General features: G+C 42.5%; 1 protein-coding gene across 7 annotated transcripts in view; it reads right to left on the minus strand.

The window, feature by feature from the left end:
• Positions 1-18,878, minus strand: part of FRMD4B (FERM domain containing 4B) — a 243,446-nt gene that overhangs the window by 111,457 nt on the left and 113,111 nt on the right. For all 7 annotated transcript variants that reach the window (XR_014005103.1, XM_081184011.1, XM_081184008.1 and 4 more), the window contains 2 exons: positions 1,621-1,686; positions 325-419 (listed from right to left, as the gene is read on the minus strand). Coding sequence is in view for 6 of the 7 variants with exons in the window: in XM_081184011.1 (XP_081040137.1) it covers positions 325-419; positions 1,621-1,686 (161 nt within the window). In the remaining variant the exon portion in view is untranslated. The remainder of the gene's footprint in view (positions 1-324; positions 420-1,620; positions 1,687-18,878) is intronic.

Raw genomic sequence — 18,878 nt, forward strand, 5'->3', positions numbered from 1 at the left:
GACAATTTCTCTGTGCAGTGCCTTTTTCACTGGAGTTAATATTTGTTCTGCATGTGGTTGGATTCTGCTTTAACTCATGAGTCTGTTGGTGGCCTCCTGCTACAGAAAACTTGCACATTGGGTTATTTTCTTGGCCAGTCCCCAGAAGTCAGTTAATTGTGGAAATGAAACAGACACTGACAAAGCAAAGGCGCAGAAAATGGAAAGCTATTATTGGCTACATTATTACCCAACAATTACAAAATCTTTTTTTGAAGAAGCCAATCATCATTCTTTGGCAACTAGCTCAAAAAAGTGGTTTACAAAGTGCCTGCATAAACTTACGTATCATCTATGAATGTTATCCCAAAATACTCCTTTTCTTTGAGGTTGAAATGGGAAGCCACCAGATCCAACAATTCCCGTGACAAGAGCTTGGGCTATTGAAGAGAATGATATGAATTAGATGGCATTCTTGCATCCTGTACATAACAAGCTATATTTGAAACCGGGCTATAGTCAAGTGAATCTTACAGGTCATGGAACCTTTGTTTTTTTGCTTTTACCCCCAACAGCTCTCTGTGCAAACAGAAAATGTGTGTTAAGACCACCTCCCCTTCTTGTACAAACATATCTGCTTCTGCATGATTATTTTTAATGTTTGTTGTAGACCAACTGAAATCAATGGACCTTTAGGGTGACAAAGTGATTTTTTTGATTGTGATGATACAATATACATTATATCAACAAACCTTATTACCTATGTTACGAATTCTCGTCTATCTCGTCTATTATGGGTGATGGTCAAAACCAGAGAGATTCTTAGGATGTTGCCATACACCAGACTATCAGGCTATTTCTCCATCTAGTCCAGTACTGACTGCTCTGACTTGTAACAACTCTCCAGGGTCTCTGAAGAGCCATAAGCTCAGTGGTACTCTACTACATCTGCCTTGGATGCAGAAGGTCTTAGGTCAATCCCTAGCATTTCCAGGTAGGGCTGGGAGAGACTGCTGTCTGAAACCCTGGAGAGCCATTGCCAGTCAGGGTAGACAATCTTGAGCTAGAGGGATCAACGGTCTGACTTGGCATCAGCTTCCAATGTTCCTATGACAACAATGAGCTTGTGTATAGAAACATCTGGCTTTTGTGTGGCTGGACAGTTGTTGCTCCACTCACTTTTTGCCTTTGGCCGTGCCCACCACTGACTTATAGCTCCTTGAAAGCAATGCAACCCTCACCAGAAAAGAGCTTCTCCCACTAACTTAAAGACTAAAATCCATACAGATCATGTACCTACCTTTAAAATATCAAAGCATCATTATCTTCATCATCAAGCAGTGGCTAATGTGAAACTGGCAGTGTGATCTTATATGTATGTGTACTCAGAAGTAACTCCCACCGAATTCAATGAGACTTACTACCAGGTAAATGTATACAGGTTGCAAGTTACAGCATAATGCTCACATGGCTGAGGTAGGTATTTGGCCCCTACACAGCTGGGCTTTTCAGCTAGTGCATCCCCAGCTTTTAAAAAGCGAGTACCCTCTTGGAGCCATTGATAGAGACCACTGAACTGGAGAGGCTGGTATAAAGCAGTACTGAAATGATATAATTATGCCAGAAATACAGGTGTCTCACCTGAACCAGCAGCTCCAACTTCCTGTCATCCAGAAGCTGTACCTGACAGTGTCTCCCTTCTGTCATCTACAAAGTGAGAGAAGCATAATTAGAAGTAGAATGGACTCTCCACATTTCAAATAATTGGAATAACTGTCCTTCAGGTACTGCTAAGGTACCTATACCAGACATGGGGAATCTCTGGTTCATGGGCTAAATTAAGTCTACCACGGTCCTAGTTTGGTCCACTGGACCGCTATTCTCCAGCCACACTCATCTGGCCCCACACCTGTCATTATACAGTATTTTCATCTGTTTACTCTGTTATTTTGTCACCAGTGAAGGCCCACCTGAAAGATTTTCAAAGCACACTCTCAGGCATTCCACTGAGTTAGTTTCGGTGGTTTGGATGACTTATGAAATGTTTAAATCTTTTTCATCCAAGAACCATTCCTGACTAAAATAAAGCAAGGTGTTTCCTAAACAAGAATCAGTACAGCCTACACTGCACAGTACTGTATATGTTGATGTTCTCCTGAAATGCGAGACTTACTTCTAAGTAATAAAAATTTACCATTGGAGTCTGACTTCCCTAACATTTCCAACATGAACTTCCATCATAAAATCAAAAAGACTTTATTAACCAAACCTGCTACCTTAGGCACTTACTTGGGAGTAAGTCCCATTCTGTTTCAAGGAAACTAAGAACACTGCCTTATCACAGGTCAGATTATTTCATCTGTCTAGTATTGGCAGTAGCGCTCCGGGATCCTGAGAATGGTCTTACCACCTGCTACCTGATATTTTTACACTATCTTCTCTCCCATAACCACTGGGTAAAAATACATGTGATCTGGCTGCCCATCTCTTAATACACTTAATATGCAGAGATGGTGAACCTGTGGCCCTATAGATGATGTTGGATTCATACCCCCACCAGCCTGAAAATTGTTATGGATGATTGGAATTGTAGTCCAGCAACATCTGGAGGTCCACTGGTCCACCATACCTGCTGTAGTGAGATGGATCTACAGCCTTTGTTGGGTTGGTAGACGTGTTTTTAAGTTCAACGCCCTAATTTCTAGAAGGACTCCGTTAACCAAAGATTTGAAGGGGAAATCTTAGACTATCTAAAACTCAGCGCTATGTTTTAATCATAGCTGGCTGTGTTGTGAGCTGGTAGATTAATGAAGGCTCCCAGAAGACATACATGTGCTGGTTGCTACAATGGCTGACTGAGGAACTTTGTAAGGTCAAAAGAAAATGGAACAAAACACACCGTAACTCCTTTTCGCTTCCTCCCGCTCTGATGGAGAACAAAGGTTCTTTCAACTTTTACAAGACCAAAATAGTACACGACACAAAATGTTAAAAGTTCAATTTTCTGTCAAGTCAAAACGTTAGTGGCTACGGATTCCATGTGTCGAATGCCACAATAATTGAAGAATGTTTTATTCCAAAGTGACTGTCAGGAAAAGTTGGGGGGGGAAAGAACAAACTCTCCACAATGTAAGCTCGGTTTCCCTTCTGAAACCTCAGAAATTTGGAATAAAACCTGCAGGATATTTAGGCTACTCCTCCACAGGAGCAGCATCCTCTTGATGCACAAAAACATGCTGTTAGAGGCAATATTTTTAGATCCCACCGTGTCATCAAGTTATATGTGTCACCAAGTTATACACCCAACAAATTTAGATGCTATATAAACAGGAAGCCTTTTTCTTTTTTTTACCAAAAAAAAGAGAGTGCCTAATTTAGGAAGTGAAAAAGCAGGGACAAACTATCTTTCTAAATACAGAATAATTTTGTAGCAAGGAGGTCTTTAACGAAGGTATTTCCAAACTTGATTTGTTCTTTGCCTAGAACCGAGATTTTATTTCCTCTAAGACGAAACACATTTGTTTTGGCAAGTAACACCTGTCACCCTCCTCTCCTCTTCTATTGCAGGATTGTATTTTAAAGTTGCAAAAGTAGATGCATTTTTTTAAAGAAAGGGATAAAAAAAACACCCAAGTATGGGTGCTTTCATTTTCAATCCATCTGCAGAATCTCAGGTTGTTAGTAGCAACCTATCAGCAGCTCCCCTCCCCCCCCCAAAAAAGTGAATGTATCTGCACCTGCAATTTGAGAACAACTTTTAAAACCCCATGGCTTTTAAATAATCTGTTTCAGAGGTCTTACCACCTTTAGATATGATACAACCAGACACAGGGCCTTTTTGATAGCGGCACCTTAGTTGTAAAATACTTTCCCTAGTTGCACTTGACCAGTACCAATTTAACTAGCTTTCAGTGACCAGTTTTATTTGCCAGACCTTTCAATAGATGATCAGTTTTATTTGAGCTGTTCTTTTTCTGTTGTTTTTGACATTTTTAATCATTTATTGTTCTATTTAAATTTAATTGTTACATTTATTTTAAATTGCTTGTTCTCTTGGGAACTTATGTCAAAAGGTAGAAAATGCTGCGCCTTGAATAAGACTTTTTCCAGATTAAGAATGCTGTAAAAGTTTGGCTCAGACCTACATCTTGTGTGTCTGTGCATATTTAGTTACTTTAACATAGTTTCAAGACTACATTATGACTGAAAGCAGATACCAAAATGCATGAGCTAGTTTTGTTGGAATTATTTCCAATATGGCTCAAAAGGTTTATAGGTTTGAAGGGAGGATTTTATATATATTTGATTTAAATTTCCAAAAGATGATAATATGATCCTTTCCTTTTTAAAATATCCAGAAGGAATCTCCCCCATTCCTCCAGCCTTTTTAGCTAAACTAGCTAAGCTTCTTGTGGAATGTCTCTCTGATTTAAGAGTGGTTTATCTCATATTAGCTTAATCCTGTTACCAGATGAATGAACATAAACCTTGGTTAATTCACTCTTAATTGAAAAGGAAAAGTGTCTGTGTAGAGTTGTGCAACTGTTACAAAACTGGATTAAACCTCAGTATCTCATTATAGTTGATTCACATAACCAAAATTCTACCACTTGCCAATGGCAGAATGCAGAGGGATGGGGAATATAAGAAGCCAAATTTTAATCAGGAGGTCTTGAATACAAAGGAAAGGACCTGTCAGTTCATGTTATAAAGTAATGAATAAAACAAATTTGTTCTCAAAGTCGCTAACTAGCTTGAATCCCATGCGGCTAATTGACAAGGGGAGGGAATGCAAATTTGCCCGCTTCTGCCCCAAGACAGTTAATTTTTCAAATATTGATTGAAGAAAACCTGCAATGTAACATTTGAGTTCCAATGGACTGAAAATGCAGATCAGTCAAAACAGATGGATTGAGATCAATACTATACTCCCAACCTACCCTGGTGTGAATCGGCAGAGTTAAAGTGAGGCCCAAAGTATGTGTTGTTATAAGCAGTGCATGCCTCCTCTTCCTCTCATTACGTACCAGTAACATAAGGAAGCCATTTACCATGCTATCACTGCACTCAGCATTTCCTAAGCCTATCAGCGTCCAGTAGGAGTCAGGCCCCCCATACAGCAATGTTTCAGGTCCACCTAGGTCCTACAGTCCAGGGTAAGCTAAGTTCAAGTTCTAGAGCAGCCTTTTTCAACCTGTAGGTCCCCAGATGTTGTTGCACTACAACTCCCATCACCCCTAGCTAGCAAGGCCAGAGCTCAGGGATGATGGGAGTTGTAGTCCAACAACATCTGGGGACCTACTGGTTCAGAACCGCTGTTCTAGAGGAAGGAGTCAAAGACTCCAAAGGCAGATAATGTAACCAAAGGAAGGCAAGAAGTCAAGTTCCCAAGAGCTACCAAAAGTAGCATAATTCTGGAAAGAGACTGGGTTTCAATGGAGAGCAGTACCAGAGAAGGGAGTAGTCCCTCTGTCAGGTATTCTTCTTCAACAAAACCAGTAGTGGATGGCATGATGGAACAGGTTTGTTTACCTGACCCCCTGGCAAATGAGTCACTGCTGCTTGCCAGGAGGGGCAGGAGAGGCAGCAGGGAGGGCAGTGTGGTGTAAACCAACTGAGAGGAGTACTGGGTCGTCTCCACTGACGTGTTTGCACAATGAGTCATAACAGAATGGAAACAAATGGACCCAGTTTCACTGGTGGTCTTAATTCACCTCCTGGCAGCATCACAGAATCATAAACTACTAAGCACATCAAAACTGTATACGGCGATAAATGTTTCGGAATATTTTTGGAGATCTAATAAAAATGATTTTTTTTAAAAAAAGTTGAAGTGTTGAGTCTCAGAAGGATCGGGAATGGAGGTAGATGGTGCACTGATGGAGATGTGTAGGAGGACGAAACAAAGACCACACCAATTTGCAAGCCCCGTTCTTAACTTGGTGGCTGTGGGAACTGGATGCAATGGCAGGGGTGGGAGGGTATGCAGAAAGCAAGACAGGAAATCAGGTAGGGAAGCAGAAAGATACGGGGTGGGGAGGGAGACTGGTAGCGGTTGTGCTTATGGTCACAACCAGGTCAGAAAGAACTAGTGGATTTCAAAGCATGGGGCCCCATAGTGTAACATGGGAGAGTGCTGCTACTTCTTCACTAAGCAACCCCAAGCGGCTGACCAGATGGGGAACTAGCGCAAAGCTTAAGGGGCTCAAATCCAGCCAATGCCGACACCTACAAAACCGGATGGAGAAAAAGAAGACTAAACTGCCTGGGACCTGAAGACTGGCAAAAGGAAGAGTAAGCTGGCTGCAAGAAATAAAGTTGAGGTGGTCTTCTGCTGGACCCGATCGTTGTTCTCTCAGGGCAAGCAGCAGTCTATGAAAAGCATCTGCAGCTTAACGCCTTTTGGCTGATGTTTCCATCGTCGTTTCGGCTGCGCAGTGTTAACTTTGGCAGGGTCTCAGTGCTACTTTGGGACAGTTTCAAAACTATTCAGAGAAAGCTTAGTTTTGATTCTAGTGCAGTATTTTTCGGTCTATGTATAGAAGGGTTTGTTTTTAACAACAACAAAAAAAGAGGGGAGGGAAAACTGCTTGGCTCCTGCAGAGCATCAACTGACTTTCATATAATCTCCACCAGCTGAGCCAGTAAAAAAAAATAAAAAATAAAAACTGGCATGGTCACAAGCGCAAAGCATTCCCCACCCTGAGAGAAGAAGGCACAGCGCCACTGCATATTCATCAGGGCTCTATGCAGACTGTATTCCCTGCCTTTGAAGAACACTCCCAGCCACCACGCACACAGACAGACACACCAAATTCCACACCAAGGTGACCCAAGTGTTGCGCCAAGGAAACCAAGTGCATATATTTGCTTGGTTCTGCAGAACTTTTATTCTGTTTCAAAGTACAAAGTTTTAAAAGGCGGCCATATTTTTTTTGGAAGGGCTCCATGAACTGTTGGGATTTGGAGTGATTTGACAGGTAGCTCTTTGGGGTGGAGGTAGAAGTCAGCCATAAACAAATTATAAAGAATTATGGAAGTAGGGTTCCCCCCCCATCAGCCGGAACTCACTGGAATTCAGTTCCAGCACCTCTCAAGTGGGCACACCATGGCCATTTTAAGAGAACAAGGAAGGTGTTCATGGTAAGTTCTGGCACCTCTTTTTCTAGAAAAATTGCACTGCATGTAAGGCACCAGCAACCCACCTCTCTAGCACTTTAGATTATTTCTCCTATTACACTATTCTGTAGCCCCCACATATTTAAAACGCTCTGCCATCTGTCAGCTGGCACCATGGCTTCAACAGGCAAATGTCTACTGCATGGCAATGAAGATGGAAGCATGGACATGGCAGATGACGTGGTAAGTAGAAGAGGGGAAAGGTTCTAAATGCTAACAACAACAACAATTTTATCATTTATACCTCGCCCATCTGGCTGGGTTGCCCCAGCCACTCAACCCACAAAACCAAGCCCCTCAGCTCCAGGAAACTGCAAATCAAATACTAGTTCTTTGTGGTCTCAAAGGAAACCATCTTTATCTTCCCCTTGGGGGCTTCTGAAATTTTGCCAGACATTTGTGAATTTTTGTTCACTGTGGCTATAAGGACTAGAAATTTTGTTTCCTTAAATGAAAGCTGGAATTGTTGTATTCTACGAGAGTTGCCATATGTCTGGAATTTCCTGAACATAGTCAGTATTCAGCCCCCGTAAACTGCGTCCGGGCAAAAATCGCTGAAATGTCCAGAAAAATCAGGACATATGACAGCGCATGTTGTTAGTGTAGATTTTGGCAATTTCTTTTTTTTAAAAAAAGCAGCTCCAAAACTCTTTTCTTTTCTTTTTTAGACTTTGCCAAAAAAACCCACAAACCCCCATAAATTTTCACTTTTTGAAATATTTCCGGACGTTCACTTTTTGAAATATGGCAACTCTATATTCTGCAAACAAAGCACAGAAAAGAAATGAATACCACACATATCATATTATATCACATACACACAAACAAACACAGACATACATCCCTCAACTGCTACAAGTTAAGAATATAATTAGAAGCCTGATAGGGTAGCTCTAAGCAACTACTCTATTCCAAACTTAAAAATGGAAAGCGTAATACTCGTGGTCAACAAAAGAAGTTTAAAGACTGTCTCAAGGCAAATCTAAAAAAATGTTGTATAAACACTGACAACTGGGAAACACTGGCCTGCGAGCGCTCCAGTTGGAGAACAGCCTTTACCAAAGGTGTCATGGACTTTGAAGACACTCAAACTCAGAACGCAAGGGAGAAACGTGCTAAGAGGAAGGCACGCTTGGCAAGTCCACACCGTGATCAACTCCCGCCCGGAAACCAATGTCCCCACTGTGGAATGACGTGCAGATCCAGAAATGGCCTCCACAGTCACTTACGAACTCACTGTTAAAACCGTGTTTATGGAAGACAATCTTACGCGGCTACGAGTGATCGCCAAAGAGGATAGCTCTAAACACTGAGCCAGTGAAATACTTTGTGTACATCTGCTTTCCTTGCCAGTAGTGCTGCAAATTAATTAAAGCTTGTGCTCGGCACACTCTTCCCATACAATGCTGGTTGTACTGCAAGCCATAGTAACCAGGCGAAAGCTCATGAACATGTTTTGTTCCAGTATCTTGCGTAGAGTTATTGCTAAATCTCCTGGGTAATGACATGAGATTGGATAATTCCTGTAGTAACAAGGCAGCAGCCCTAGTTATATTTGCTGATGACAGGCGGCAAGACAGAGCCAGGAATTAAGTAACTGTCCTGGGAGTACGGGACCATGAGCTGCATTTCCATAATTTCTATTGACTCCAAACCTTTAGCAGATCACTTACCCCTGCCTCTGCTTAAATTGCTGTATCTTCATAATGAACCGCATAGACACTAAACTTTCCACATCAGAGTTTTGCACCCATTATAATTCATATTTTGCTAAAGTGTTTTGCTAACTCTATACAGACACTAATTGCTTCTGCTTCTTCGTGCTTTCTATTGCTGACACCCCAAAGCCCGTATTAGGAGGATCTGATATGGATAACATTCTTTAGGGCATTGATGAGGATGATGCAGTGTTCATCTTTCTGAAGCAATTCCCACCTGTAAACTAGAGCTACACTGTTACTTCCCCTCCAGATACATCTCTCAAAATTAGTCAAGGGATTATTATGCTATCTGTTGGACTAGAAGAGTTTTAAAATGGTTTATAGTTTGATCATCAGGCAGCTGCATCGTGATGGTTTGGTATGGCACTTTCGCTGTCTTTCACACACGCATACTGAGAAGGATGCAAATGGATCTGACAGGACTGAACTTTCATGACTCATTTCAACCTTTCAATAAGGGTGTGGATCAAAGGGCCCTTTCTAAGAGGCTGCTAATGAGCTCAGTGCCTGCCACTGCACCTCCCAGTGCCAAGCATTGCATCAGATGAAATGGGGGACAAGGGAAGAGCACATCTCACTCATGAGACGTTGAAGGGTTACACAGAATGAAAAGAGGCATCTGTATCTTTGGAATACCAGTAGTTCTTAGCTTGCCATAACCTCATGTGAAATCATTCTCCTCTGAAAAGTTCCAACCCTGTAAGATGTGCAAACACGCTGAATCTGAGACCAGAAAGTATAACCTGAGTGATGACTGGGACCAAGAGAGATGGAACTTTTCCACAAAGTAACAAACCCAATGCTTGCAACAATAGCGATAAATAGAGTGGTACCTCGGGTTAAGTACTTAATTCGTTCCAGAGGTCCATTCTTAACTGAAACTGTTCTTAACCTGAAGCACCACTTTAGCTAATGGGGCCTCCTGCTGCCGCAGCGCCGCCAGAGCACGATTTCTGTTCTCATCCTGAAGCAAAGTTCTTAACCTGAGGTACTATTTCTGGGTTAGCAGAGTCTGCAACCTGAAGTGTCTGTAACCTGAGGTATCACTGTACAGTACTCAGAGCAAACACAGAAACACCTCTACACTCCACAGTTAGAATCCCAGAATTGTAGAGTTGGAAGGGACCACAGGGGCCATCTAGACCAACCCCCTGCAATGCAGGAACCTTTTGCCCACCATGGGACTTGAACCCACAATCCTGAGATTAAGAGTCTCAGGCTCTACCGACTATCCTCCCTCCCATGTTCTACAAGAGGAATCAAGCATGATCTTCACGTTGAGCTTGCAATTATTGTCTAATATGCAATACCATTCTTTGCAGCAGTTTTACTCTGAAGTTATTTAATTAAGGTACTTTACAACAACCAGCACAAGAATGTGCCTCAGAAAAAGAAATTCATATAAATTTATCTTACCTCCAAACCACACACTCTGGTAGGTTTTAAAGGGCTGAATGAAGCGCAGAAGGTACAATGCAAAGAGCGGCAGTGTTCCCCCACCTAATAAAAGCTATTTGGAGCAGAGTCTCACACAGTCCCAGACTTTCTTCCGTTGCCATGTAATCTCTAGGAAATGACCTTACTGTTTGTTGCTTTGATTACAGATTGAGAAACAAAAGCTTTCCCCAGTGAGCAAGGCGGCACGAGATATTAAAGATTTGTACAGAATGGGAGGCAATCAAACTTGAGAACTTTTATTGTTAAGATGTCCCGTTGCAATAGTTATTTGCCCCTTATCATTTCCAGCCTCACCTCCCCCCCCCCCAAAAAAAAGCCACTTCCAAAAACAAACTCTCCCTATAATTCCAGTGCAAATCACTATGTGGGTTCAATGCAAATACAAGGTTGCCAAATGAACATGCAGCAAGTATGTACGTCAGGGGTGGCTAGTTTGTGGGCCTCCAAATGTTGTTGTAGTACAACTCCCATCATCCCTGACCACTGGCCATGGTGGCTAGGACTGATGGGAATTGGAATCCAGCAGCAATTGGAAGGCCAATGTTTAGCCACCCCAGTGCAAGTGTATTCACCCCTAAGCAACATCAGGCAGAAGCAGTGTTCAGCCCAAATTGTGGGGAGCTCATGGGCAAGAAGCTCTTAGAGGGCTCCCATCGCTCAGGGGGTGCTCTTCCTCACCACTGCCATTTTACTTGCTCTGTCCCTCTAGCATCAATCAGCACAACCTCCCCAAAGGGAGATCATAAGGAAAGTAGAGGGTGTTGCTCCATCTTTACATCCACTGCGTGTTCAAAATGTACAAGGGAACAGGTCGCAATAGTAAGGAGCAGGAGCAGCTGAGTGGAGATGCTCCAGAGCTTGGCAGTGCAAGCCTCTAGTCTTGCAAGATTCTATTCTCTAGTCATTTGCAAGATTCACATATGTATGCACAATTGCTCGATGCTTGAGGAGTATCCAAACACCACAAATTTCACAGCTGAATGCGAGGGGCAGAGTCATGCTTATGGGGCTCTGTCCCATTCCCTGTTAGTATTTCACGCCTCCGATGCTGCTGATGAGATTGGTGTAAATAACATGCCTGTCTGGGAAGAGTATGGGAACGGAAGACAGTCTGATCTCTTCCACTGTATGTACTATTTTACTGTACTTTTGCTTTTACTTGTTCTTCTCTCAGAGATGGAGAGAGAGAGGACACCATGATTCCTTTGTCTGTACATAGTGTGTGAATAAATACGTAGATTAGCTAGAAGATGTTATGCTAGAAGATTATTGTGAATATATCATTTGATATATATCGCTGGAGAAGAAATACCTTTTCCAGAGCTGCGCATACCGGAGGACGCTCGAACTTCGGGGGCTGCTGGGGCACCCTCAGGGCATTTCCCGAAATTCCCCACATGCATTTGGTACAAGTTCCTGAAGACCCTGTGCACATACACACAACTCGGAGAGCCCTGCTTTTCTAGGGCTCTCAGCTGGACAGAAAGAGAGGCAGAGCAAATTCAGTTCATGCACCTGCTTCTTCTTTCAAAACTTATTTATATGGCATGTTATTATCCGATTCCCCCTTGGGTAGTTAATTAGTTGTTCATAATCTTAATAGCACAGAGCCACCAAAAAGGAGAAACTTCTGATATTTTCTGTCATTTGCTTAATAATTTAATTATATATACCCCACCCATCTGGCTTGGTTGCCCTAGCCACTCTGATTATGTTATATGAATTGCATAAATAACTGCAGTGTAGTAATAACAATTTTAGATCGGGACTGTTCCTCTTATAGGGATCAGGAACAAAAATATTGGTTCGCTTCTCTTTTCCCCAAAGAAAATAGGGAGAGATTAACTCACAGACTTTCAACCATACTGAACCATCTATTTCAGCTGTCACCCAGAATCAAGGAATGATATGACTTTTAAACAACTAATTAATCAGTAAAACCTGTATACATTTAGTAAAGGTAAAGGGGACCCCTGACCATTAGGTCCAGTTGTGACCAACTCTGGGGTTGCGGTGCTCATCTCACTTTATTAGCCAAGGGAGCTGGCGTACAGCTTCCGGGTCATGCGGCCAGCATGATTAAGCCACTTCTGGTGAACCAGAGCAGCGCACGGAAACACCGTTTACCTTCCTGCCAGAGCGGTACCTATTTATCTACTTGTACTTTGATGTCCTTTTGAACTGCTAGGTTGGCAGGAGCTGGGACCGAGCAAAGGAAGCTCACCCTGTCGTGGGGATTCAAACCGCCGACCTTCTGATCAACAGGTCCTAGGCTCTGTGGTTTAATCCACAGCGCCACCTGCTTTCCCCTCCTTTGTGAAAGAAATTTTGCCTGAGTACTAGTATTCAAATTAATAACATTTTAAAAAAAGTTGTCCATCATCAGGGGCAGATATTTTAAAATATGCTGTTCAATTATTCTGACCAATCAATCAACTAATAATTGCATATTATTATTATAATAATAAGAATAATTATAATACTTATTGCATATGATAACCAAATATTTTTAAAGTACATGCATCTCCAACATTCAATACCTGCAAATAGTTATTCTAACTCTCATTACATTTAGTTTCAGGAGAAGCAGCATTCTGCCAGACCCATTCAACCTACTTCACCAGCTAATAGGCAGTAATTTTAGAAATCTCCCTGCCTCCACTGAACAAACACTGTTTTCCTCTCCTAGAACCAAAATGGAAAAAACATGTGTGCAATAAATGTGCCACCTGTGCAGAGGAAATAATAATAATTTTAAAAAATAAAGAACAAACATCAAGCCCACACCAAAAAGGGGCCAACTCTAAGCCATTTACAAGTTAAATCTTCACCAGCTGAGCATAGCAGTTCAGGTATGGGATGTACTAAAAACAGATGACAAAAAACACTCATTGGGAACCATGGGAGCTATCCAAAGGCCCAGAGAAAATAACGGCAGCTTGTAAATGCCAGTTGACATGACTACTAAAACAAATGCAAGCTACCAACAAAGCAAGGAATGGATCTTGGAAAGAAATGAAATGGATTACAGGGGTAGAGCACATCAATATGGAGACATGATGGGGAATGACAGACCTTAAGAGACTGCAATGATGGCTCCTGAAACTGGGATGACAGCTTTGAGACTGGATGCAACTGGGTTCTGAGGAAACTAATAGTGCTCTGCAGGTGCTGGCAATCAGCAGATTGTTGGTTCTTGCAAAGGCATAAAACTTTGCAGACTAATTCCACTTTTTGCAGGAAGGTGTGTCTTTATCTGCTGCACACCTGGCATTACATATAAAGTCAGGTGTACGGTATGGATGTGTGGCTTGGCCAAAACAACCTTGCACCAGGCCTAATCAGGCCTCCAGGCCAGAGAGGTTCCCCACCTCTGCTATATACTAATGAAAGATTTCCCAAACTTGGGTCTCCAGCTATTGTTGGACTACAACTCCCATCATCCCTAACCACTGGTCCTGCTAGCTAGGGATGATGGGAGTTGTAGTCCCAACAATAGCTGGAGACCCAAGTTTGGGAAACCCTGTACTAATGCTATCTTGCATTTTTAGTACTACTGAAAGTGGTAATCCCATGGTAGAGGACTTTTGAGTAGGTACCAGATATTACAAAACATCCACAAACCTCTTGAGTTCAGATTACACTTGGCCATGAATCTTGCTGGGTGACCTTGGGATAGCTAGACTCCTGACTATTGCTCATAACGGCTGCGAGTGACATGAACTGTGGTCTAGCAACATCTTAGGACACAGTTTCCACACCTCTGATGTATATAATGAATACACAGGCATTTATAGGTGTAATAGAAACATTCAAAGCTAAGTGCTAGATGGGAAGTGGCCTGCCTCCTGTCTCCAAACACATCCTTTGTTTTCACAAGTGATCAAACACTGGAACAAACATGGGTAGAAATGGGCAAACTGCCTTGATTCATATTCATTTTTAATTTGGAGGGAATCCCTTCTCTCCCAATTAAGACTATGACCTTTGCCTGCTCAGCAGAGTACCATATTTACCAGGGTTGTGCTGGACAGGGAAAACTCGCCCCATGTGAACATACGAACAGCCTGCTGGATCAGGTGAATAGCCTAATCTATCTAATCCAGCATCCTCTTCTCACAGAGGCCAACCAGATACTTATAGCAAGCCCCAAAGCAGAACCCGAGTACAACAGCACCGTCGCCCCCCCCCCCTTGCAGTTTCTGGTATTCAGAAACATACTGCCTTCAACAGTGGAGGCAAAACAACAGCCATGTGTAGTTCTAAGGCTTGGCAAGAACTGCTGAGTTTGGAGTTTAAACAAGTATTATGAAGCAGGGATAAGTGTGGGGAACAAAACAGTAATCATGAGGAACAGAGAAAAAAGGATGAGCAACAGAAGGCAGTGTAGAGAGACCTGAAATGATGCAGAGCAAAGAGAAAGCATGCTGGGGGTACAGAGAGAAAGGGGGTGATACGGGGCACAGTCAGACCAGTAAACAAGGAGGAGGTAGATATAGTGAGAACTGTAGGGGGGGGGGACCGAGAAAATGGGAAAGGTGCGGGAGGACCAGGAATCATCTAGGACACCTAAAGAAAATAGGTTAAAAGAAAACACTGAATTAAAACTGAAACAAAATGCCCTTCTTTGGATAACAGCAAACAATGCAGTCCTCTTAGAGGAGGGAATGCAAATGTAGCCTTCAGAGAGGTTTCAGTTGTCACCCCACCCGCAAGAATCTCAGGTGAATTATTAGTCAATGAGAACACAATGCCATCTTTGTTCCATCCACTTCTAACAGACTCAGCCTTTTCCTCAGATAATCTACGAATTCCCTCTGCATCACCTTGTGGCTCTCTCCTGCCCTGACATGCTCCCCCACTTACTCCTACGTGATCCTCTGATCCTGTGCCCTACTTCTTGTGTGTATTAACAAATGAACTGGCTGAGCAGGAGATTTGCCAGAAGCCCTCCTACACAGCAGGTAAGAAGACTAGGCAGGCGTCAGAAGCTCAGGCAGCGGAAATACAAACTGGAGTACTATTGCATGATAGGGAATTCCACCTGGAAAACTGTTTGGAAGAGGAAATATTTCAGAGAATTAAGGGACAAGTCCACAGGCCTGATGCACGGGCTCTAGCACCAGTCCTGCTCACTTCCAACTAGCTGATAAGCAGTGCTAAGGCAGAATGCACAATAAAGAAGTATGGTGTGGATATTATTTATTTATATTTAATTTATTAATCACTTCCCATGAAACACCCTGAAACTATTAACAATAAAACATCAGCAACAAAAGCATACGTATAAATGCATCTAGTCCAATGTAGACAAAGACTGGCAATGAAGTAATTTTTTCAATTAACAAATAAAAGGAAGCACCATTACATAAATGACCAATCAAGACTCCCTGTACTATACAGTCATCAGGGAAGACCAACCTAGGTCTAAAATGTACATGAACCCAATGTTTCCATGGTGTTCCATACATATTCATCCTTCTCTTTTGTTAACCAAGTCAGTAAAACAGTACCATCTTCCAAAGAAGTGAGCAGTTTCTGCTTGCCTTTTCGCTACCCTTATTTCAGGTGTCCGGTTTTTTTAACCAAAGTGATATTCCAGATCAGCTGAAACCAACAGCTCTGTCTGGGCATTCTGCTCATGGTTAACATGTACTTCCTACTCTAGCAGGAAGTGGAGCCATGCTGAATAATCCCTCCCCTAAGTGTCCACACAAATAGAAAATAAATGTCATAAGGGAGGGAGGAAGTCCTCATGTATATAGGTTTCCATGCAATTTGGAACTAAGCCTATAAACACAAAGACTTCCCCCTTCCTCCAGACATTGGAATTCTATGTGTGGATGCCAGGGGGGTGGACTCACTTCTTGCCCATATGTTGATTTTAGTAGAATGCACAAATAGGGCTAACATGCTACAGTTAAGTCTGTCCTCAACTTCCAGTTTCTGGCTATTGCTAGGTAAGCTGAGGCTAGCATAAATGGCAATAATTCTTTGTATGGCATGTTTTGGTTAGGTCCTTCAGAACGAGATAGCAAAGCTATTTTAGGTTACGTTGCACTTTTGGGCACATTGCTGAGCTACATTCTTCAAAGGTTTTTTTCCTACCACAATCTTACCACTAGATCACATTGTCATCTCACATGGAACCCGGCATTGTACTTTCTCACTAACAATGTGGGTTTAACCTCCCTGCCAACTTTTTGCAAGCAAATCAGGATGAGTGCTCAAATAAACTGGTTTACTGGAAGCGACCTTACTTCCAAAGTATGTATAGGCTTGCCATGTGAGACAACAAAACCCCAAGTATAAAAACATAAGGGAGCTGATGAATCTGAAATCACAGAATTGTAGAGTTGGAAGGGACCCTGAGGGTCACCTAGTCCAACCGTCTGCAATGCAGGAATCGCAACTAGAGCATCCATGACAGTTGGCCAATGAATCAATGAACATACAATTCACGTAGGCCTAGTGAAACTGCCACGTCTTCACAGCTTACACAAAAGGCAGATGAAGCCTCTTTTGGATGCAATGACTGGGAAGGCTTGTCTCTAGTGTGCGCTGCCTGCACCTCAGATGGTGGAGGAACACAGACAAGGGCCTCTGGTGTTCATCTGACCAAAAGGGCTGATTCATATGGGAGGAGGTGGCTTAGAAAATACTAACTCTGTTGATTTTCTACAGCCAGCCAGAGTAGACAGCTGGATGCTGCAGCATCTGTGCCATCATTACCATAAACAAAAAGAGAGATGTGGTGCCAGCCAAGGATACAATTGTTGACACAGCAGGTCATGGTGACGAAGCCCCAAGCCTGCTATTCTAGCTGTGATGTCTGGCTGACCATGACTGCCACTTTGTGCTTTAACTGTTGGTACCTCAGAAATAGGAAAAAAATAGCATGTTTATAGCTACAGCTAAAAATTGTTGCATTTTTTTAATTTTTGGACATAATGCATTGGCCATTCAGAGATCCAACAGTAAGCCTTGCTACAATATTTTAAGTGGAAGCTAAGCACATGGCAATCAGAATGATCACTGTGTGCTTGGCCTCCTCCAAGGGGTTACCATCCAAACTGTGGCAAGCACCAAAGTTCAACCCGTGTATCACAACACTTATGAATGTCTGCCAGTATTTCTCAAACTTTAGTAACTGGCTGTTGTTGGACTACAACTCCCATCGTCCCTAGCTAGCATGACCAGCATGATGGGGGTTGTAGTCCAGCAAGAGCTAGAGACCCAAGTTTGAGAAATACTTTGTTTCAGGAACTGTGCCAGGAGAGCCAGTGTGGTGTAGTGGTTAAGAGCGGTAGACTCGTAATCTGGTGAACCGGGTTCGCGCCTCTGCTCCTCCACATGCAGCTGCTGGGTGACCTTGGGCCAGTCACACTTCTCTGAAGTCTCTCAGCCCCACTCACCTCACAGAGTGTTTGTTGTGGGGGAGGAAGGGAAGGAGAATGTTAGCCGCTTTGAGACTCCTTCAGGTAGTGATAAAGCGGGATATCAAATCCCAACTACTACTCTTCTTCTTCTTCTTCTTCTTCTTCTTCTTCTTCTTCTTCTTCTAACTGCAGAACAGACTCCCTCAGGAGGTTCTGGATTCTCCTTCACTGGAGGTTTTTCAAGCAAAAGCTGGATTGGTCATGGATGTTTTAGTTGAGATCCCTACATCGCAGGGGGTTGGACTAGATGATCCTTGGAGGCCCTTACAACTCACTATTGGCATATGTCCTAGTAAATGTCCTAGTTACTGCAGTCATCTTTGGTACCAATATCCTAGGGATTTCTGAGAATGTTATCCAAGGACAAAGTTGTTCTTCCCCCTGGTCAAGCGACAAAACGATGAGATAATGTTCTGGTAGGAGTTTCGCAATGTTATTTGTTTTCCCAGCATCTAATGAACATAATAAATGTTCTCATCTGAGAAATGACATGTTTCTCTTGGAAAATAAAATTAAAATAAAAGAGTAAAGGCAAAAACAAGGAGCTAACCCAAACGTTGAGGCAAAATTTGCAGATCTGAATAAGCAACTGGTTTGAAGGCAAAGAGAGAAAAAGTGTGCATGCATAGGAAGCAGAAGATAATGTATCCCAGCACTGACAGCATTATCCTCTTTGCAATCAGCGACAATGTGCCATCTGTACAGGAGATCAGTGGAATTACCAATGACTAATTATGACATGGTAGCCTTCCCAGTTACAACTTGGCATTAAGGTTCAGCATAATTGGGATATTCAATGATGCAGTAATATTTTGAAGCTGAGCGCTGCTTTTTTTTAAGCTATTAACTGAAGATCCAGGAAGTTTGAAGTTCCATTTATACTAAGGCTTTATGCTTGAACTTGGAACAGGAACCGTCCCAACTGCTGAAGGATTTCTACTTGATTAGTGTCATTTGCATGGCATATCTCATAATATGCTTAACATTCAGGAGTAATTCCAAGAATCCAGGGGCAACTGTATTGCATCCCAGTCCTGAAGCTGACCCCAACCGGGAAAGGCGGGGTATAAATAAATAAATAAATAAATCATTATTATCATCA

Source organism: Podarcis bocagei, assembly GCF_964188305.1.
Source record: "Podarcis bocagei genome assembly, chromosome: 2".
Taxonomy (NCBI): Eukaryota; Metazoa; Chordata; class Lepidosauria; order Squamata; family Lacertidae; genus Podarcis; species Podarcis bocagei.